Raw genomic sequence first — 23,441 nt, 5'->3', positions numbered from 1 at the left:
TTTTAACAAAGACTTTTCGGTACTACCTCATCTTTGCGACCCCTGCTAGTCAGTGAAGATACGTAAGTAGCGTAAACATGAGGAAATACCATATTTACGCTACTTGCGTATCTCCAGATACAATCAGCCAGAGTCCAACGTCATTCCCTACCATCCAAGTGGGCAGCGTGGCGAGCGAAGCAAGCCCGCAAGGGGCCGAATGGTATTGGCTGATCTTTACGCTACTTACGTATCGTCACTGACTAGTGACGATACGTAAGTAGCGTAACCGCCGGCTCCAGCAGGGGCCGCAAAGATGAGGAAGTACCGACTTTCCACATAAATTATCGCCGATAACGGCTTTTCGCGGCCTAATTGAATACCCCCTAAAGATGCTGGAAGTAGGCGTCTCAGCCCTTATATAGACACATGCGCAGCTGTGCAGCGGTATTTGCAGTTGGTCACAGACGCTACAGGCGCCTTCTTGGGGGGCAGCTGGTCATTGGCAGCCGTGCGCACCGTACGCAATGAAGGATTTGTGCTGTCCCACAAGAGAAATAATATATACACTTGTTGGTGAAATCTGCTGCCAGCACAATAGTGTCTATAATGTATATAACGTGTCTCCCTCCCCCTACATTTACATCAGGAGGCTTATGGCAGAAAGCAGCAGTGTTACCAGTGACATGTTACTGTATATGTCTCACTGATTGGGGAAGAAGTTACTGTAACAGCGGTCACGTGTTATCTCCGCCTGCCCCCAGCCCCGCTATGTATGTACTAATGACCCCGCAGTAACGGCTCAGCCTCAGGACAATATTTGTATCATATCATTTGTTTGAAGAATAACAGCAGCAGCAGCGGCCATTGGTCAAACCGGCTCAGAGGGAACTGACTGCTGCTGACGTCACAGAGAGGCAGGACAGCTGCTGCGCTGTGATTGGATGAGAGACATGCGGGAGTTGAGGACACATTTGAAACTAGTTTCTTTAACTTTCCAGAGTCCTCAGTGCAGTCAGTAATACAGACAGACAGTCCTCAGTGCAGTCACAGTAATACAGACAGACAGTCCTCAGTGCAGTCACAGTAATACAGACAGACAGTCCTCAGTGCAGTCACAGTAATACAGACAGGCAGTCCTCAGTGCAGTCACAGTAATACAGACAGACAGTCCTCAGTGCAGTCACAGTAATACAGACAGACAGTCCTCAGTGCAGTCACAGTAATACAGACAGGCAGTCCTCAGTGCAGTCACAGTAATACAGACAGACAGTCCTCAGTGCAGTCACAGTAATACAGACAGGCAGTCCTCAGTGCAGTCACAGTAATACAGACAGTCCTGTGCTGGGAACGTTACACCACAGCCCGGGGCAGAGATGAAGCCGCTGATCCTCCTGTTATTACTGCTGCAAGTTACTGCCGGTGAGTGTCCTGTATGTGTCTATGTGTAATATATGATTCTCCTGTATGTGTCTATGTGTAATATATGCTGTGACTGTGATCACACTGACTGCACCCTGTACTCAGGCATGTCTGTAGTATGTGCCATGTGGGGTGCATCATGTCAGCTCATCACAGTGCATTTATGGAGCATGTGGGGCGGCCAGCAAGAGCCCAGGGTGTAGGGAAAGGTACAGTAGGCTGAAGCCAGTGTGCAGGGAAAAGTGGGTACAGGAAAATGCAGGTTTGAGAAGTGGGGTAATGTCACTTTGGGGAAATCGGATCAGGATTACAGTATGTGGAGGTGGAATTAATAAAGTAATAATCCTATTCCTGATGTGCTCATCCAGATAGACACTGGGGCAATCTTCAGACTACTTAATATAACAATTTGCGTAGGAGGCATCAGTCTTCTTCAATAGAATAATACAACTTTATCTCAGAAAAACAGCATATAGGTGTGTGCACATACTGTAGGCTGTATTCATTTCCCAATCCCCAGTGGTACGATAAGATAAGTGTTCTAGGCAAACACAGGGGGGGGTGTCCGTCTGCCTGGAAACCCCCCTCCCCAGCCCACACCATCCCCCCTCCCCAGCCCACACCATGACCACAATAGAAATGGTAATATAATAGATTGTTACTAGTGCTGCATGTTCTTCTCAGTATCACAAATTAAATAATTAGCACCACCATCTTTTAACATGTATCAGCCAGTAATAAATAACCTGTGCACCAACTAGGAGATCTGGAAAACATGCACTATTAGGGATGCACTGCTATAGAGCCCAATATGTACATATATGTCTAGGGCAGTGCTAGGTTCTTCTGCTTCTCTAGGCTCCCGGACTTGCTCCAATAGTCTGGAATGGTGCCCGCATCTAATATAAATACGTTCAGCTCAGGCAGGACGGCCTACTGGCGCATCTAATGGCTTCCTGTGATCACTGGTCCTGTATATGCTGGAATTAATACACATGACGCTTATTAAAGCTGGTTAAGTACTAATTCTGCCCTCTTCATTGATAGGCCAATAAATTGGCTAAAATGAAGCCTTTGGAAAGCCCCCTCTGGAAATCCTGCGTTTGCCACTGAGTGTTGATAGATAGATTGATCCACACCAGTGGGAGGGTTGGGTCTTATCTGCCAGTCAATTTTATCCAGATTGGGATTGGCATCTGTTTAAGGTGCAATATGTACACATTTCTCTGATAGGTAATGCCGTCGACAGGTTAACTATCAATGGTCCCCAATTGCGCATAGACAGCAGCCGTGGTCTGTACGACATCGGACGTCCAATTCTTCCCATTGGTGAACAGACAGTGATTAGAGATGGGACATCGCAAAATAACATCGTTGTTTTAACCATCAGTAACAATTTACCGATGGCACCAAAACATTGGTCACACAATACTGATGCTTTATTTCAATGTGCCATCCCTAGAATACTGTGTTAGAGCGATGCTGGTGCGTGGGACACTGTCTGGGGAGTATAATGCAGAGCTCCTTGTAACTAATTATCCTGCCTGAGCATTAATGTGTTTATTTTTATTGTTAATACAGTGCTATGTGTGATGTCAGTGGCGGACTTGCGAGTGGTGGGCTCAGGAGCAAAAATATGCTTTGGGTCCCCTTCCACTGCCCCACGGGAAAAGGAACTCAGTGATTGGGAGAGAATAACTTTAGTTTCTTACAAGCTATGTATTTTGTTGCTGGTTGATTTGTTTCTGTAATGGAATACATTGGTGTACATTTACGTCAAGCTGAGAGAGACTATTATTATTATTACCAGCAATGAAGCCTGTGGTGAGGTGCACAACCACAAATCCTGCCGTACTGGGAGGCACCGTGAGCCTGACATGTGAGTTCCCGTATCGGATGGATGTTCTGCAAGTGACCTGGGAGAAGAAGAGAGACGCCTCGCGGCAAAACATGGTGACTCACAGTACCAAATATGGGGTCCGCATTGCCAGGGCGTTTGACAGTCTGATCAAGGTCCTGCAAGCTGACACATCGAGATCATCCATCACCATTTCTAAACTGGAGCGTGAAGATGAAGCCTGTTATATTTGTATCTTTAACACGTATCCTGATGGGGCCTTTACCGGAGAAGTTTGCCTGACAAATCTCGGTAAGTTAGATTTAAAGTGACCTGATGTTGTGAACTAAGCACTTTCATATTTATTATCACTTACAAGCGTACATTACTTCATTGTGTGCTAAACAGCTCTGCATGCGAAATGCTACGTTACAGTGTCACAGCCGCTGACCCTGTAATGCGGTATTATTTCCCATGCACAGCCGCTGACCCTGTAATGCAGTATTATTTCCCATGCACAGCTGCTGACCCTGTAATGCAGTATTATTTCCCATGCACAGCTGCTGACCCTGTAATGCAGTATTATATAGCATGCACAGCCTCTGACCCTGTAATGCGGTATTATTTCCCATGCAGAGCCGCTGACCCTGTAATGCGGTATTATTTCCCATGCACAGCCGCTGACCCTGTAATGCGGTATTATTTCCCATGCACAGCCGCTGACCCTGTAATGCGGTATTATTTCCCATGCACAGCCTTTGACCCTGTAATGCGGTATTATTTCCCATGCACAGCCGTTGACCCTGTAATGCGGTATTATTTCCCATGCACAGGCGCTGACCCTGTAATGCTGTATTATTTAGCATGCACGGACGCTGACCCTGTAATGCGGTATTATTTCCCATGCACGGCCGCTGACCCTGTAATGCGGTATTATTTCCCATGCAGAGCCGCTGACCCTGTAATGCGGTATTATTTCCAATGCACAGCCGCTGACCCTGTAATGCGGTATTATTTCCCATGCACAGCCGCTGACCCTGTAATGCGGTATTATTTCCCATGCACAGCCGCTGACCCTGTAATGCGGTATTATTTCCCATGCACAGCCGCTGACCCTGTAATGCGGTATTATTTCCCATGCACAGCCGCTGACCCTGTAATGCGGTATTATTTCCCATGCACAGCCGCTGACCCTGTAATGCGGTATTATTTCCCATGCACAGCCGCTGACCCTGTAATGCGGTATTATTTCCCATGCACAGCCGCTGACCCTGTAATGCGGTATTATTTCCCATGCACAGCCGCTGACCCTGTAATGCGGTATTATTTCCCATGCACAGCCGTTGACCCTGTAATGCTGTATTATTTCCCATGCACAGCCGCTGACCCTGTACTGCAGTATTATTTCCCATGCACAGCCGCTGACCCTGTAATGCGGTATTATTTCCCATGCACAGCCGCTGACCCTGTAATGCAGTATTATTTAGCATGCAGATGCACCAGCAGTTTGGGTTACCACTGCTGACCCAAATCTGCTTCCCCCTATCCCTTCATTTTATATATTTAGAATAAACAAATATAAGCGAGCGCAGACTTTTCGGAAGTTTCTGTAGATTCCTCTCTGCCATATATTTCAATGCGTGTTTTTTTTGTTTCCCCCCCCTTAGCACTAAGCAATGAGGTTACATGCTCAGGTGAAGGGAAGCCCATCTGTATCAGCATGACGCCAGCAGAGATAAGGTCGCGCTGGTCTGTGCAGAGCACTAAGATCAGCGTGGAAGGGCCCTCCATACAGAAGGGCCTATACATAGATGGGAATATACACCCTACATGCACTTTCCAGGTACTGGGAGCAAGAAGGAAAAACAGGAGCCTCCAGGGTGAGTAACAATGGACGATACTTCTAATTTGCTCCAAGAACCATTGAGTTGCAGGTATTTACGAAGACATGAAGTCAAGTGCCGCAACCTCACACACAGTGGCGTAACTAGGGTCTTTGGAGCCCAGGGAAAGATGAAAAACAGAGCCCCGCCCCCCAACTGTTTGCCAAAAAAGTGGGCGTGGTCAAATGACACAAGGGGCATGGCCACTGATAATGGGGGGTGTCATCATGATACAACACGGTTTCTTGTCACTCTGGGAACTTTCCATTCCATATGCACCTTAATACCCCCTGTAGCAGTGTCCCTTATGCAGTGCCCTTAGTAGTAGTGCCCATTATGCAGTGCCTCCATTAGTGCCCATTATGCAGTGCCCCCAGTAGTGCCCATTATGTATTGCCCCTTATGCAGTGCCTCCATTAGTGCCCCATATGTAGTGCCCTTTATGCAGTGCCCTCAGTAGTAGTGCCCCATATGCAGTGCCTCCATTAGTGCCCCATATGCAGTGCCTCCATTAGTGCCCGTATGCAGTGCCCTTTATGCAGTGCCCTCAGTAGTAGTGCCCTTTATGCAGTGCCCTCAGTAGTAGTCCCCCTTATGCAGTGCCTCCATTGGTGCCCCTTATGCAGTGCCTCCGTTGGTGCCCCTTATGCAGTGCCTCCGTTGGTGCCCCTTATGCAGTGCCTCCGTTGGTGCCCCTTATGCAGTGCCTCCGTTGGTGCCCCTTATGCAGTGCCTCCGTTGGTGCCCCTTATGCAGTGCCTCCGTTGGTGCCCCTTATGCAGTGCCCCCAGTAGTGCATGAGTGAGCTCCAGCTTGGTTCCGGCAGTGGGTATAGCAGCTAATAAGTCTGTCTGACTCTTATTGGCTGCAGTGCTAAAACAAACACACTGCCGGCTTGTTTGTTTTAGTGTGTAGTGCCGCGGACCACACTGCGGTCGACTGCTCACACACACACCCCCTGTGCCGCCGGGTCCGATGGCGCCCAGGGCATGTGCCCTGCTCGACCTGCCCCCCCCCCCCCCCCCCAAGTTGCGCCACTGCTCACACATGGTGTGGATTGCTGCGACTAGGGAAGACCTACGGAGTCCATAATCCGATTTTACAACAACAAAAAAAAAGCCACCGCTGTCTCCCATATGATCTCTTCCATAAACCTGAGAAATTAGATTATTAAATGAGTTTTCTGCATTTTTTTATAATGGTTATTTATTTGCATAGTACTATTTTATGTAACGCTGTGCAGAGAATTTTTGTCATTCTCATCCGACCCTCTCCCATCGGGGCTTAGGGTCTGTTGCAGAGCTGCATTCATTTTATTTTGCTACTACGTCTGTGCCAAAATTCCTAAAAACTGTTATGGCGCTGGTGTTACACCTTATGTGCGCACATAAGAGCAGCTGCGATTGGGACGCACGATATCAGACCTTGCAGTGACTGGGATGTGGCCGTTCAGATGCACGATTACGGCCTGGGTTATGGGAGTGTTGTGGGCGTTATTGTGTTTTCTCTAAAAAAATAAAAATAAAATCTAAATGAAAAAAATATGTTTTAACAACGTAGAGCAGCGTCTCACTGTGCTGTCCCTCTGACCGATCCTCACAGCAGGCGACCGGAGTTCCCCAGAAGGGCTGAATGAAGAGATTATCACACAGTGCAGCGCGTCGGGGAAGCAGAGACCCGTAATTACCTGGGACAATGAAGGGAACGTCGTTAGCAGAGAATACAAAGAGAACACAACTAACAATATAACCACAGTGACCAGTACACGTCACCACTCCGTGTCCTCATTGTCCACCGACTTCAGAGTCACCTGTAGCATAAAGCACGAAGGTAACGTTTCTTCTATATAACGCCCGGGTTATAGCTGTGCCAACCATGGAGGACGCTGTTTGTCCAGTATGGCTCTCCCTTCTGAAGAAATAGGATTTACTCAAAGGATGCCCTTACTGTACAGATGGGCCCACATATATTCAGCCTCCTTGCGCGCTAAACAGCCCTTCTAGTCGCCCCATACCGTGGCGTGAATCTGTAGCAATGAGCGTCTTTTCGTGTGACTTTTCACCTTCAAATGCGTCTTATTCGCACAGCGATGCGAATAGTTAGCACACGCAGCTTCTGCTGATTAAAATGATAATGCGGCATTCCTATATTCTGTGTGTGACTGCGGGTGTATCTGCATGCCTATATTCTGTGTATGACTGCGGCTGTATCTGCATGCCTATCTTCTGTGTGTGACTGCGGGTGTATCTGCATGCCTATGTTCTGTGTGTGACTGCGGGTGTATCTGCATGCCTATGTTCTGTGTGTGACTGCGGGTGTATCTGCATGCCTATGTTCTGTGTGTGACTGCGGATGTATCTGCATGCCTATGTTCTGTGTGTGACTGCGGGTGTGTCTGCATGCCTATGTTCTGTGTGTGACTGCGGGGGTGTCTGCATGCCTATATTCTGTGTGTGACTGCGGGTGTGTCTGCATGCCTATGTTCTGTGTGTGACTGCCAATGTATCTGCATGCCTATGTTCTGTGTGTGACTGCGGATGTATCTGCATGCCTATGTTCTGTGTGTGACTGCCGATGTATCTGCATGCCTATGTTCTGTGTGTGACTGCCGATGTATCTGCATGCCTATATTCTGTGTGTGACTGCGGGGGTGTCTGCATGCCTATGTTCTGTGTGTGACTGCCGATGTATCTGCATGCCTATGTTCTGTGTGTGACTGCGGGTGTATCTGCATGCCTATGTTCTGTGTGTGACTGCGGGTGTATCTGCATGCCTATGTTCTGTGTGTGACTGCGGGTGTATCTGCATGCCTATGTTCTGTGTGTGACTGCGGGTGTATCTGCATGCCTATGTTCTGTGTGTGACTGCGGGTGTATCTGCATGCCTATGTTCTGTGTGTGACTGCGGGTGTATCTGCATGCCTATGTTCTGTGTGTGACTGCGGGTGTATCTGCATGCCTATGTTCTGTGTGTGACTGCGGGTGTATCTGCATGCCTATGTTCTGTGTGTGACTGCGGGTGTATCTGCATGCCTATGTTCTGTGTGTGACTGCGGGTGTATCTGCATGCCTATGTTCTGTGTGTGACTGCGGGTGTATCTGCATGCCTATGTTCTGTGTGTGACTGCGGGTGTATCTGCATGCCTATGTTCTGTGTGTGACTGCGGGTGTATCTGCATGCCTATGTTCTGTGTGTGACTGCGGGTGTATCTGCATGCCTATGTTCTGTGTGTGACTGCGGGTGTATCTGCATGCCTATGTTCTGTGTGTGACTGCGGGTGTATCTGCATGCCTATGTTCTGTGTGTGACTGCGGGTGTATCTGCATGCCTATGTTCTGTGTGTGACTGCGGGTGTATCTGCATGCCTATGTTCTGTGTGTGACTGCGGGGGTGTCTGCATGCCTATATTCTGTGTGTGACTGCGGGTGTGTCTGCATGCCTATGTTCTGTGTGTGACTGCGGGTGTGTCTGCATGCCTATGTTCTGTGTGTGACTGCGGGGGTATCTGCATGCCTATGTTCTGTGTGTGACTGCGGGGGTATCTGCATGCCTATGTTCTGTGTGTGACTGCGGGTGTATCTGCATGCCTATGTTCTGTGTGCGACTGCGGGTGTGTCTGCATGCCTATATTCTGTGTGCGACTGCGGGTGTGTCTGCATGCCTATGTTCTGTGTGTGACTGCGGATGTATCTGCATGCGAAGTACTACATTATAGTGTCAGCGTCTGTAACACTGTAACGTAGCACTTCGCATGCATATACCACCTGCAGTCACACACAGAACATAGGCATGCAGACACACCCGCAGTCACACACAGAACATAGGCATGCAGACACCCCCGCAGTCACACACAGAACATAGGCATGCAGATACACCCGCAGTCACACACAGAACATAGGCATGCAGATACACCCGCAGTCACACACAGAACATAGGCATGCAGATACACCCGCAGTCACACACAGAACATAGGCATGTAGATACACCCGCAGTCACACACAGAACATAGGCATGCAGATACACCCGCAGTCACACACAGAACATAGGCATGCAGATACACCCGCAGTCACACACAGAACATAGGCATGCAGATACACTCGAATTCACACACAGAATATAGGCATGCAGATACACCCGCAGTCACACACAGAACATAGGCATGCAGATACACCTGCAGTCACACACAGAACATAGGCATGCAGATACACCCGCAGTCACACACAGAACATAGGCATGCAGATACACCCGAATTCACACACAGAATATAGGCATGCTGCATAGCACAAGCGGCTTCTGCTGATTAAAATATTAATTTGCATCGTTGTGCGAATAAGATGCATTTGAAGGTAAAAAGTCTTACGAAGATACACTCGGCACTACCGAGTCTCACAGAGCTCGCACGTTGTGTGGTGCGACTTGTAGCGCGCAGAGGATAGACGTATGTGGACACATCTGTGTGTGCAGAACAGTGCGGAGCAGAGTACAGGCTGTGCCGCTGCTTCATCACTTCCAACGCAGTTACATTTGTAATTCCCAGTATGCTTATTGGTAACGTGGAACTGTTAAATCTAAATACGTTGATGGAGTGAGGTGGCGGCATGAGGCGACTGGCCTGAAAGCCTGCTACGCTGCGCACAGCTCTGCGCATCAGAGTCTTCTATGTGTAGAAAAGCAGTCCCAAATACGAGGGCCGGACAGCATATTTTCATACAGACACCTCAGAAGCGGAGTATAGGACTTCAGGACATGGATACAGAGGGTTCTACACCCAGTTGTTAAGTCAAAGTGAAGGTTCCTCTAACACGACTGAACCCATTCTGCTAGCGCTTCAGATGTGATTGGACAGACCTGGAAGGTGACAACCTAGACTGCGGTGCGGACCTTTCCCAGCATTAGAGGCTGCACAGTTTGGCCAGGCAGGAGCTGATATTTGGGAGCTGTGGTCCCTCTAAAATGTATCTAGGCTTTTTTTTTTTTCATTATTAAGTCATGGAAACACAATTGCAGATAGGTCTTTCATGGGGTACGGGATGCTGGCGCTCGGGATCCCAATGGCCCCAATGCCGGCATCCTGACAGCGGCCGGTTAGTACCCTTGCCCCTAAACCTAACACTCCCTCTCTGCACCCTAAACCTAACTCCCCCCCCCCCAGTGCCTAACCGTTACCTTCTCCCCTAGCCCCACTAATTTCCGTTGTGATGCCCGTGCTGGGTTTCGGTCAGCTTGTATGAGATGCTCTTCTACATAGCCGGATGTGTTACCGTCACTGATGGCAACACTCACTTTTATAGTCTTCATTCTAGCCCCCTGCACCTGTCACACCCCATGCAGTTCCTCTTTCCTGCCTGGGGTGTCGCTCTCTGCTCTGGTGCTTCTAGCACACTCGGCTGATGAGAAAAAAATTCTGATATACAGACCAGTGTGTGCTAGAAGCACCAGAGCAGAGAGTGACACCCCAGGCAGGAAAGAGGAACTGCACGGGTTGTGAGAGGTGACTGGTTATATCACTGCTCACCACATCGGAGTATCGCTAAACACGAAGATCAACGTTGTAAAATCGAGTGGTGTTATAATTATTATTGTTTTTATCTATACAGCATCAAACATACGCTGCACTGTACAGAGAATATACACACCGATCGGTCCCTATCCCATGGGAGCTTACAGTCTAAATTCCCTAACCTACACACACTAGGGTCCATTTTAATAATCACTCAATTATCTTTTACATATGTTTTTGTACTGTGGTAGGAAACCCATACAAACTCCACACAGATCAGTCCCTTGTAAGAATCAAACTCATAACCCCACGGTGTGAGGCAGCAATACTAACCACTGCACCACAATGTCATGCAGTTTACAGCTGTGAAACTTAATGATTAGCCTTTCTCTTCAATCCCCCTTCTCACTGTCTATAGCAATATATAGATGCCTGGATATAAGTCGCCCATCCGGTTGAAAATTACATTTAGGACCAGAACACGTGTAAAAGTCTTCACTTAGGGCAAAATAAACAGTTGTTACGGATGTAGTCCGGAAGCCGACGGTCTAAATGCCGACTGCCGGCTTCCAGACACTGTAATCCCGACTAGGGACGAATGACAGGCGTCTAAATCTAGACGCCTGTCATTTGACCGACGTTGGGAGACCTGCCGCGGCGGTAAGGTGTGGTGGGGGGGGAGGGAGGGAGGGAGGGTTAGCTTTAGGGCTCCCGGGGGGGGACTTAGTGTTAGCACCCCCCCGGGAGGTTAGGGGGAGGGAGGGTTAGGAGGTTAGGTTTAGGCTAGGGGGAGGGAGGGTTAGGGTTAGGCACCCCCGGGGGGGATTTAGGATTAGGCACCCCCCAGGGGACTTAGGTTTAGGCAGCGGGGAAGGGGGGGTTAGGTTTAGACACTAGGGGGAGGAGGTTAGGGTTAGGCACCCTAAAGGAGGGTTATGGTTAGGGGGTAGAATTAGATTAGTTTATACTTACCTTTAGGACGATCGGGACTTCCTCCTCTATCGGCCGGCGGTAATACATATCACACCCGATGTTACATAGCGTATGTGTGTTATAGTAAAAGTCAGTTTCTTGGGATGGCCACTAGATGGTGATAGAATATAGTTTTACAACTTTTGTTTCCATTCCAGAACCAGAACTCGCTGTCCCACATACAGATGTGAAGGATTCCCCAGGGGAAGATGAATATGTAGGTGAGTGGTGAGAGAAAGGGCTTTCTGTATATTGGGATAAGTAGTCTTTTCTGATGCAATATAAGTGAAAGACCAGCATAAAAAAATTACAAAACTAAATATTATTGTTAATGGTTATAGGCCTTATGTAACAGCCTGTGGCAATAATTAAAAATGTAAAACCGGGTTAATTTTATTGCTGCTTTAAAAATACGGGATAACTGGCTTGGATTACATCAAGCTCCTACTGCGCATGTACAATCTCAGGAAATGCGATCCACAATAGAGGCATAGCGAGACTTTTCAGCGTCCTGAATAATACACTTTTTTTTATTTTTTTATCGCTGGTGAGAATCAAAACAGAATATACTCTATAAGGTGATTATGCTGCTCCTGTTGTGTTCTTACGCTCATGGTTTTTTTTATTCTTCTAGGTGACTCTCAGAAGACAAATGCGGATATATGGGATAAATATTCCGTTACCCGATTAGTAATTGTTTGTGCAGCTGTAGTATTAGTAATAGTACCAGTGATTTCATACTACGCATATCACCGACTGCGCAGAAAGTAAGTATATTGAGCCGGAGCGATATTATCTTCTGTATTACTTCTGCACCAATAAGGTTATTACTATTTCTACTGGTATAACTACCTGTAGCTTAGTAAGGACTGTACGTAGTCACAAATATAAATATGACCGGGCGCTAGTGAAGAATAGACAAGTAAATGATTTTAAAAAATACAAATAGAGATACGTTGATCTAAATCTATAGTCCATAAAATATGACTGCGACTGCACAAGAGGAAACCACCAGTAATATTAGTTTTTGCAATTTTAAAACTAATAAAATATCAACTGTTAAAGCGACATTAAATTAAACATTATCCAGCACCTTCAAAGCAAAACGGAGCAAAAAAAATTAAAACTTTTACGCTATCGAGCTTCTTAGGAGATGGATCAGACTTGGGAGCAAAATACAGATGTGTTTTTACAGCAGTGACTCTAAAAAGCCCCTCTCGGCGCATCAGGTCACGTGAGACTGCTAGCGCCGGGCGTCTTTTTTTTTTATACCGAAAATGCATTTAAGTAGCATGTGATGCGACTAGGACGCACCAGCGCACTGTGCTGTTTCATTTGATATGCAATATCTGTATGCGTCTCACGGGTAAATTTACTAAAGTGAGAGTATTTAGAAGTGGAGATGTTGCCCATAGCAACCAATCAGATTCTAGCTAATATCTTCTAGAAGGTGCTAGTAAAATGTTAAGTAGAATCTGATTGGTTGCTATGGGCAACATCTCCACTTCTAACAACTACCACTTTAGTAAATTTACCCCTCAGAATCTGTATATGAAGTGCTACAAAGTAGCAATCGCAGATTTTTTTTAATTCCAAGTTCCGTTATGCAGACTCTGGTGCACACAGATATACAAGTGTCGCATATATCAAATTAATCGGCATAGTTCCTGGTGCAGCCTAGTTGCATTGCGTTGCTACTTAGACGCATGTTCGGCAAAAAAGATGCCCGGCGCTAGCAGAGTAACATAGGACCTGGCGGCTCACTCATGGCAGGCAAGTCGCGCTGCGTGGCGTATTGAGGCTAGATATAAGAGTATGCATCTTTATTACAGTCACTGCTACTGTAGCTGATATTAATAAATGATTAATGGAAAAAAAAATCCCATTACCGTATAGAGCCGAATCCGCACGTGGAATAACCCACCGTCGTCCCGAGCAGCGGAGATATAAGCTGATTATCTGTAATACACAGTAGATATGTTCCTCTGGCAGTGAGTCTGTGTTTTCTGTTCCAGTAAGTAATCCTAAGAGGTTCAAAAGGTTTGTAAATACTGTACGATCAAAAGATTGGGCTTAATCAAAGAAAAAATAGCTTTCTACAGCCAGCACCCATTAGATTCTGTGCAACACAGTATATAATATATATACACAAAATCACCCACCAGAGAAGGGAAGATCCAAGCTTCTGCATCCAACCATGTCTGGTACTGAGAAAACTGTTTTTGAAGAAATGACAGAGGCTCCAATTCTTCAGGAAAATTCTTCTCCTTGGGGAGCTCGCCAGGTGCTAGTAAAGATCAGTATAAGTTTTATGTTATATTGTAAGGGGCGTATTCAATTATCCGCAATTCTTACAGTAATTTAGCATCTCTCCCATATCTGCGCTCCCCTTTGGGTAAATGAATGATGTAGAGGTTGTGATGTACCATTGTTACAATTGTTCACGCGGTTCCAATGGAACATGGCAAATACTGTAATTGAATTTCCTCTTAATCCTTTGCTTACAATTTTAGTAAAGCTTGTCGTTAGACTCGTTGCCATGGCCCGTGTTCTATATACGTATTAATATTTATAGCCATCTCCTTGTGTAAACGTCTATTTTTACTAATGACTTTTAGTCTCCTTAGTTATTTTAGCACAATTTATTCACTGTTCTTTGTTATTTCAGATGCAGAGGTCTATGTACTAGCCTTGGAGAGAGATAAAGTACCAACCAATCGGCTCCTAACTTTCATTGTACAAGCTGTTTGAAAAGTGACAGGAGCTGATTGGTTGGTACTTTCTCTGTCCACTTTATCTCTCTCCAAGTCTTAGTACATAGAACCTATAGTTGAGATTCCGGTGAAATATTGCTGCTTCTATATTTAATATGCATCCATTTGCAGTCCTGACCTAAGGGGAATATATCCATAGACAGTAATTACATAGATAATATCTGTAGAGTTCCTTTATGACTGGTACATTTGCCGTCAGGCGATGGATAATAAACCATTATTAATTTCTGCCTAAGTTGTAACTCGTGTAAAAATGAATTGATATTGTTTCTTGATGGAAATTACAATACTGCCTGACGGTATGAAACTATTGCTCAATATAGAATTGTTTTTATTTATTATTTTTGTTTTTAATAGATCGACATTTTCTGCTTCACAACCGGAGAGTCCGCACCTGAGGTAAGTACATTCCCTCCAGTGTTGGGGGAATCTGACATCTCCACTCTTCTGTGACCCCTGAAAACAAGGAATCTGACTGTCTGAGTTGTTAAACCTTCTTCCCAGCTGATCATTTGTATACTCTGATCGAAAACACAGTTTGAAAAAAATATTTGCAGAGGATTTAAAAAAAAAAATAAGTGTACCCAGAGCTCACAACCTGCTGCCACGTATGCTGGCTACACACGGTACGGTCTGTACCACCAATGACTTCAAAGAGATCTTTCAGTGAAGTCATCCTGCCACGTCTCTGAACAGGCAAAGTTGACGATATCGTCCAGATTGGCCTGCATGTACGGACATCATAGATATCGTTCATGCGGGAACGCACATCGTTGGTCGTTTACGGCATAAGAATGAACGATATATCGTTGAACGATATCATTATTGTTCATAGATATCGTACCGTGTGTACCCAGCGTTACACTGTGTCTGATACTGCTGTATACACAAAACCTAAAGCAACTTTTTGCTTAACTCCAAAACTGAAATTTTCAGACATGAGCCACAAAATATACCGTAGTGTTCATGCTAGGTCCTGCGCCCCGGGCCTAGAAAGGGACACTCCTGCGCACCCTTTTCATCACTCTTGGGGATGTGCCCGGCACTTACGGACATGCCGGGCTGCCCCCAATCGCTCCTGTCATAGTGAATAGATGCCGGCCGCATGCACCCAGCATCCATTCACCGGCGGTGATCGCTGCACCGCTATTTTCCCCACCAGCGTGACAGTGTAGCCCGCAGGTGGGTACGGCACCCGCAGGCTGTTTTAGCAGAGTGCCGCTAAGAGGGGCAGGGCTCATTCTGCCCATTAGAAATCGGCAGGGCTCGCCCCCCCGCTAAAACAGCCTAACGGGAACGCTATATTGTTCAGTGTTGCCCTGAGTTTCCTCTACAGCTGGTATAAAGTAAGGTTTTCCTTCCCCACTCCATTACAGGCAGCTGAAGCTCCTCCCACATCTTTAGGTCCGGATGAGATCTGATACGGGTTTAAAAGCTGAGGCTGCAGTCATTAGAGCTGCTGTGACATCACTGGTCCTGTCCCTATGTAAGAATCAACCAAGGGTTTTATGTACTAAGGGGAGATAAGGGGTTAGAGATGCTAAAGGCAGAGAAAATCCCTGTATATATCACCTCTCAGTATGTACTAAAGGGATTTTCTCTGCCTGCCAGTGCTAAGTGCTGGCTACAATATCGCACTGCACCTGGGTCACTTAGCGCTGCCATAGACTCCTATGGCAGCGTTAAGTGTCCCAGGTATTACTAAGGGGGGAGGTCTCGTGTAGCTGCCGGTATCTGCTTCTCATTGAAGAAGTAGGAATGGTTGTTGTCATTGTAAAGTGTGTTGATAAAGATTTTACAAAAAAAAAAAGTTGCTGCGGGCCGTGACAGTGGTCACACACACAGCTGTCGGGGAAAAGGGGTCTCAGTTGTTACCGCCAAGGGGGTGACTTAGCGGTCACTCTCCTCGGCTGGTCTATTTTTAGTAACAGCAGCGGTAGCAAGCGAAGCAGGAGTGGCATTAACTCCACGCTATGTGTAGTATTAGTAAATAGACCCCTAAGGTACACAGTACATGTCTGCAAACCACATCTGACAAACTGTCATTCTCTATTAAGGGTAGTTATTAGAACTTGGCGAGAGATAAAATTGTGATATCTAAAGTACCAACCAATCAGCTTCCTTACTTACATTTCACAGGCTGTGTTTACAAAATGACAGTTAGGAGCCGATTGGTTGGTACTTCATCTTTGATAAATACCCCCTCTTATTACTGAGTCAGTCACACCTCGTAACAATTAGCTGCTACCAAGTGTTCTACTGTATGAAAATATAATTGTAAGTAATGAAACCTTTGCCGATGGAAAGTACTTATCTGCCTGATATTTTCTGGACTATAAGCATGCCTATCTTCTTCCAAGCGCATGCAGACCCGGCATCAGTTGGACGTCCATTATACGTTTTGCTTTCTGGGTTGAGTGCTTTTGTCTTATTAACTTTTGCTTTGTTACTGGGGCAAGACTCGGTCCACCTTTAAATTGATGATGAGCGGCTTATGCTTTGTGCATTACGGCTGTCTCCTTCTGATGGTTGATAGCGTCACGGATGAGAACCAGTGAATACCGTTTATTTTCACATTAAACGGGACTGTTAAAAGGTAAAGACAATCCTGGGTATAGGTTCTGGCCTACTATGTCACTGGAGACCATTGGATTATAGTGCGGCCATAGTAACGATCGTCCAGAATTTTTCCAATAGAGTTTCGGCCTAAGAGAGTGGCGTTCATCAAGTTGAATCTCCACTGGCTCTAGCTTCTACTCCTAAACTCGGATAGAATCTTCTTTGCATGAGGGGAGCTGGGAACTGTTGACCGTGAAAGAAATGAAGACTGTATTTAGGAGTAGGTTTTGAGTGGTAACCGTTATTTCCATGAAGCTCCTCTGGCTTTTGTTTGAAGTTCTGGAGCCCAGAGATAGCTTCGGTTATTGCATTTTCGATTCTTGGGCTTTTGTACGATGGAAGGGACAAATCCACCACTGAAGGCCACCTTATGCTCTTTGTAGAGGAGGAAGATCACTTTCAGGCTTGGAATGAGTCTATAAAGTTTTTGGGTGGTGCTCTCTGATATATGGAACAGGAGGAGACAATGTTTTCCTCTTTGAGTGCCAGACATTTAACAGTGCAAGCCAAAAGAAATTCTTGAGTGCCACCATCTTTACATCCTACAGACATTTACAAAAGTGATTTATGGAACAAAATATTTTAGTGGTCTCCCTGTCCTTCCTTTTTTTTTTTTTGAAGCTAGTTTACTCAGTTTAGGTTGATAATTTGTAGTCTGGACGTGAAAACTTTGAAGGAGATGTATCAAGGCTTGGGGAAAGTGGAGAGCGATAAAGTACCAACCAGTCAACTCATAATACTGGGTACACCCTGGGCAACATATCAGCTATTCAGTCGAATGGCCGATATATTGCGAGGGTGTCGGTAGGTGTGTAGCACTGATATGTCTGAGCTACGTCGTTCAGACATATCGTGTTGGCTGTGCAGCACAGCCGGTGACCTATATATCGCCGCATCTATCTGTGCGTACAGGCAGTTTGCCGATCGCCTGTACACTTGCTGTAGGAACTCCCTCCCGCGGCTATTCATCATCGCACTGGATTGAATTCGGCCCATTAAGGCCATAGACGGGTCCCTTAAATATCCATAATACCCATTTATTGAGTGGAGAAATCCCTTTCTCTGAAGACAAATGGCAGGTCTCTCCGTTGCTTGGGATTGTAGTGATTTTATTAACGACTACGGCTGGCGATACTTGGTGGAAGCCATCGCAACTTTTTCAGTAACAAGCACCACTGCTGTCCTATCACTATCACCATCTCCTGGATGGTGACTACATCCCTGGAGCAGCTGAGAGTGAAACTGGAAGCTAAAGTCCGGTTCCCGGAGCAACTACGCTTTTGTGAACGGGCCGTGGTGGCTCACGCCTGCGTTTGCCTGGTGAATACAACTGTCAGCCGGTATCACCAGGGCAGCTGAGCATCGATTATATTCCCCAGTAACATTTTTTTTTTGCATAAATCAAGGTGAAACTACATGTCATTAACATGGCTTAATAAATAGACTCCTTAGTAGTACCATTTGGTCTCATCAAAAATGGCAGGGGGGGCATTATAATGAACATTTCAGACCATTTTTAGGTTGATTATAAGTTTATATAATTGAATCATAGATCCTCTTTCTCTGTGGTGGAACAATGCAACTACGTCCAGATAAAGATTTATTTTTGCCAAATGAACGACTGAAGTTCCATTATTTGGGGATATTTAAGCTGAGGGTTGCACTTGTTCCCGGGAACGGTTCAAGCAGCAGGTTCAATCCAAGCTCTTAAAACCCATACAGAGGCTTTGGAGTTTTGCCAATGATATTATAGACTTTATGTATTGATCTTTCTTGCACTTAGGGCCTGATTCAGCAAGGATTGCAGTTGCTAATACGCACGCAATCGACGATTGTTGCGTTATGCGCATGCGAAGGCTTCGCAGTGTGCGTACAGGTTGCTGCGATGGGGACTGCGATCGCAGAGGCTATGCAGACGTGCCAGTGCGTAAATTGTACACTACAATGCCATATGCAGTGTGAGGCCTCATAGCGTGCGCGGTTGTTAGCAATTTCTGAGTAAGGTCAGGGCTTGTGCAAGTGTGTGTGAGGCTGCGATGGTTACTCGATTGTACCGATGGTTTCGCTATTCTGCTAAGTATTACAGATGTGCGTAAGGTAAAGTGGGCGTCCTTATGTGGTGCTGAACGCAGTGGTTTGGCTCGCTATCGCAGTTGGACTGCGTGCGTACGGATTATTGCGATCTGCAGTGAATCAGGCCCTTAATTTGTGTAACTTGCATATTTACTAAACTACACTTAAAGTACTAGACTGTTTTCATGTAGAGTACTCTCTTCTACCGCTATAGTTCACCCCTGAATATCTCAAATAAAATATCTAAGAATGAGAGTTACGTAGAGAATGGAGAAGTGACACCATTCAGCAGCACCAAGAAGAATTACGGAGTGAGTACTTAAGAGTACCGTATGTTGCTATAGATCAGGGATGGGGAACCTCCTGCCCAGGGGCCTTATAAGGCCCTCGGTATCATTTGGTCTGGCCCAATGAGCTCTTTTCTGCTAGCCTCATTTGGCTAGCAGGGTGCCTAGAATGGCATCCCCCAGGCAGAATATATGCAGCAGTGCCGCCTGGAGCTTCCTTAGGACACTTCAGATGGTCACACCTCAGCCCTTACAGCTCCCTGCAGCATTCTCAGGATGGGGCATTGCTGTAATCACCGGCGATTGTGACCCCGCCCCTGTGTGACATCATGCGGAGGGGGCGTGGCATAAACCAGGCCCACAAATAATAATATATATATATATATATCAAAATGGCCCTCGGCAGAAAAGAGGTTCCCCACCCCCTGTATAGAGAGAGAACTCTCTGTTGTACTCATCTCATGTACATGAACTCAGCTCTTACTGTACCTACAGTACACAAGTGGGAGCACAGGGACGGGTGTGGTCAGGTGAAATCTAATGTATACACTATAGAGGACATGTCACAGTGCAGATACAGCTTCATGCCTAGATGTGACACAAGTTCTCCTAGCTGTTTGGTGCCGCCAGATCGTCTCTTAGAAAATGGAGGGATCAGAGGTTTCATGGGGGAAACAACCATGGAGAGGAGAAGAGCCTGGGGTGATGCAAACTGGAATAAATCATAATCTAAAGGCCCATATTCCATAGCCGGCGAAAAATCCCGGACTATTCACATGCCGTAGTTTTCGCCGTCATCGCTGATTTTGGCTCCGGAAAAGTATCGCGCGCGTCCCCGCTTTTCGCCCTATTAAATTGCAAAGGACGAGAAAACGTGACCCGGCATAACTCAAACAGATTTGGGGAAATCAGCCTGACACCCCCTAAAAGATACACTGACATGGGGATCACTATGGATACCCCCGAATAGCCCTACTGAAGGTATTTGGGGAGCTTAAATGCTCTCACTAGCTGCTATTTAGCGTCTTTGCACAAGTGGTGAAGAATAACATTTAGCAGTTTTTTTTTTTTTTTTGCAAAAATAAGTAGCCCCAGCAAATTTTAGGGTACATGAAAATGGGTGCAAGCATGGTTAGATAGCTTCCATTACCCCTGAGGAAGTTCAGGAGATGAGACCTTACCCCATCCAGACGAAACGCGTTGGTTATTGCTAGATGATCATATTCAGATAAGCTTTTCTTTGTATGGGCCTTTTTTATATATGTATATGTGTGTATGTAAATGCGGGGACCCCCTCTGTTGAAGGGATCAGGTGGCACTCAGCGGACTTTAAATTGTGATTTATTACAAAAGTAATCAACGTTTCAAGACCTCAAGGGTCTTTTCATCTGTGTGTGTATGTATGTGTGTGTATACAGTCAGGTGCATAAATATTGGGACATTGACAGAATTTTCATATTTTGGCCTCTATTCACCAGCACAATGGCTTTGAAATGAGACAAACAAGATGTGCTTTAACTGCAGACTTTCAGATTTAATTTGAGGGTAATTACATCCAAATCAGGTGAACGGTGTAGGAATTACAACGGGTTCTATATGTGCCTCCCACTTTTTAAGGGGCCAAAAGTAATGGGACTATCAACTCAAAAGCTATTTCATGGACAGGTGTGGACTATTCCCTCATTATTTCATTATCAATTAAGCAGGTAAAAGGTCTGGAGTTGATTCTAGGTGTGACATTTGCATTTGGAATCAGTTGCTGTCGACTCTCAATATGAGATCCAAAGAGCTGTCACTATCAGTGAAGCAAGCCATCATTAGGCTGAAAAATGAAAACAAACCCATCAGAGAGATTGCAAAAACATTAGGTGTGGCCAAATCAACTGTTTGGAACATTCTTAAAAAGAAAGAACGCACCGGAGAGCTCAGCAACACCAAAAGACCCAGAAGACCACGGAAACAACTGTGGTGGATGACAGAAGAATTATTTCCCTGGTGATGAAAAACCCCTTCACAACAGTTGGCCAAATCAAGAACACTCTCCAGGAGGTAGGTGTATATGTGTCAAAGTCAACAATCAAGAGAAGACTTCACAAGAGTGAATATAGAGGGTTCACCACAAGATGTAAACCATTGGTGAGCCTCAAAAACAGGAAGACCAGATTAGAGTTTGCCAAACAACATCTAAAAAAGCCATCACAGTTCTGGAACAACATCCTATGGACAGATGAGACAAAGATCAACTTGTACCAGAGTGATGGGAAGAGAAGAGTATGGAGAAGGAAAGGAACTGCTCATGATCCAAAACATACCACCTCATCAATGAAGCATGGTGCTGGTAGTGTCATGGTGTGGGGATGTATGGCTGCCAATGGAACTGGTTCCCTTGTATTTATTGATGATGTGACTGCTGACAAAAGCAGCAGAATGAATTCTAAAGTGTTTCGGGCAGTATTATATGCTCATATTCAGTCAAATGCTTCAGAACTCATTGGACGGCGCTTCACAGTGCAGATGGAAAATGACCCAAAGCATACTGCAAAAGCAACCAAAGAGTTTTTTTAAGGCTAAAAAGTGGTATGTTATGCAATGGCCAAGTCAATCCGCTGACCTGAATCCGATTGAACATGCATTTTACTTGATGAAGACAAAACTGAAGGGAAAATGCCCCAAGAACAAGCAGGAACTGAAGACATTTGCAGTAGAGGCATGGCAGAGCATCACCAGGGATGAAACCCAGCGACTGGTGATGTCTATGCGTTCCAGACTTCAGGCTGTAATTGCCTGCAAAGGATTTGCAACAAAGTATTAAAAAGTGAAAGTTTGATTTAGGATTGTTTAGTTTGTCCCATTACTTTTGTCCCCTTCAAAAGTGGGAGGCACATATAGAAACCGTTGTAATTCCTACACCGTTCTCCTGATTTGGATGTAATTACCCTCAAATTAAATCTGAAAGTCTGCAGTTAAAGCACATCTTGTTTGTTTCATTTCAAAGCCATTGTGGTGGTGAATAGAGGCCAAAATATGAAAATTCTGTCAATGTCCCAATGTGTGTGTGTGTGTGTGTGTGTGTGTGTGTATATGTGTATGTATACACAAACCATATTGCACTATGTTTTTATCTTATGTATGTTGTTGGAGTTCCATTAAAATTGATGAAAAACCATACGGTGGATGAATTCTAGGAGGCGCCTTTGGCCTTTATTGTTATGTGTGTGTGTATGTATGTATGTGTATATATATATATATATATGTGTGTGTGTGGACCATTTAAATGTCAACCGTCTCTGTCAACCTTTTGTCATGCTGACCACCTGGTGTTGACCAAATAATTGTCGACCTTTCAGATGGAACCTTTTGCATACAGTGCATGTGCAGGAGCGACTTTAGGCACCATTGCATACATCCATTCTGTGAGTCGGATGCAACTTGGCCACATCTGTCCTTACGTAAACTAGCGGCAAGGCGATCGCTTGCTACAACTTTGACTTGTGGGAGTGGGTGCGTATCAATAGCTCCGTGCAGTTCTGAGCTGTGCCTATGTATATGGGAAGCCGGTTTCTGACGGATCTCCTGCACATAACATGGGGCCGGTGCACATACTGATCCTAATGATGACCGTTATGGCGGCCGGCATAAAATCGGCGAGCGACACAGTTTTCCGCTGGCAAAAGCACAATCCTCCGCATAAGTTGAACTGCTACTCGCACTAACATAAGGCTGGAAATTAGGCTTCTGTGACTGCCCCCACTACAGCCCGTGTGCGTGTCTCAGGACTAGCTCCGCTATAAGGGGATTACCATACGTGTCTATGCAAACTTTGTATATTTGTTTCACCATTTTAACTGGAATGATTTTTCTCATTTGTAGTCAGACCAGGGAAGCTCGGTAACCAAGAGGAAACCATCCAGCACCAAAAAGGAGAACAGCAAGAGAAGGCTACAGTATAGCTGACCTCGCCGAGGCCTGGGCACATGTCGGTCTGTGGTGCACTGTGGTCTTATCCTCGGAGAGCGAGCGCTGCCGGCATGACGCGGAGAGAGGAGAGACCCAACCGGATCCCATTAAGCTGGGCTCCTTTTATAGGAATGGGTT

The 23,441-nt window shown here is 45.8% G+C and overlaps 1 protein-coding gene across 3 annotated transcripts; it reads left to right on the top strand.

Moving 5' to 3' along the window:
* The first annotated feature begins 969 nt into the window (after positions 1-969).
* Positions 970-23,441, top strand: LOC148443405 (uncharacterized). 3 transcript variants are annotated; one of them, XM_088462857.1, is made up of 9 exons: positions 970-1,401; positions 3,212-3,550; positions 4,906-5,118; positions 6,724-6,951; positions 11,752-11,814; positions 12,228-12,360; positions 14,725-14,766; positions 19,274-19,370; positions 23,217-23,441. In XM_088462857.1, the coding sequence occupies exons 1-9, from the start codon at positions 1,356-1,358 to the stop codon at positions 23,298-23,300; spliced, it is 1,245 nt and encodes a 414-aa protein (XP_088318983.1). In that variant the 5' UTR covers positions 970-1,355; the 3' UTR covers positions 23,301-23,441. The 3 variants fall into 3 exon arrangements, with proteins under 3 accessions (XP_088318983.1, XP_088318982.1, XP_088318984.1); XM_088462856.1 differs by lacking the exon at positions 23,217-23,441 and adding an exon at positions 22,694-22,994; XM_088462858.1 differs by lacking the exons at positions 970-1,401; positions 23,217-23,441 and adding exons at positions 2,566-2,634; positions 22,694-22,994.

The sequence above is a fragment of the Taudactylus pleione genome, unplaced genomic scaffold, assembly GCF_031769625.1.
Source record: "Taudactylus pleione unplaced genomic scaffold, aTauple2 ptg001279l, whole genome shotgun sequence".
Classification (NCBI taxonomy): Eukaryota; Metazoa; Chordata; class Amphibia; order Anura; family Myobatrachidae; genus Taudactylus; species Taudactylus pleione.
The sequence above is the reverse complement of the archived record's forward strand: the minus strand, read 5'-3'. Positions and strand labels throughout refer to the sequence as shown.

Coding starts and splice junctions, on each gene's coding strand:
- LOC148443405 (XM_088462856.1), top strand. CDS start 1,356: ATGAAGCCGCTGATCCTCCTGTTATTACTGCTGCAAGTTACTGCCG. Junction 3,551..4,905: donor AGTTTGCCTGACAAATCTCG/GTAAGTTAGATT, acceptor CCCCCCCCTTAG/CACTAAGCAATGAGGTTACA. Junction 14,767..19,273: donor CCGGAGAGTCCGCACCTGAG/GTAAGTACATTC, acceptor CTACCGCTATAG/TTCACCCCTGAATATCTCAA.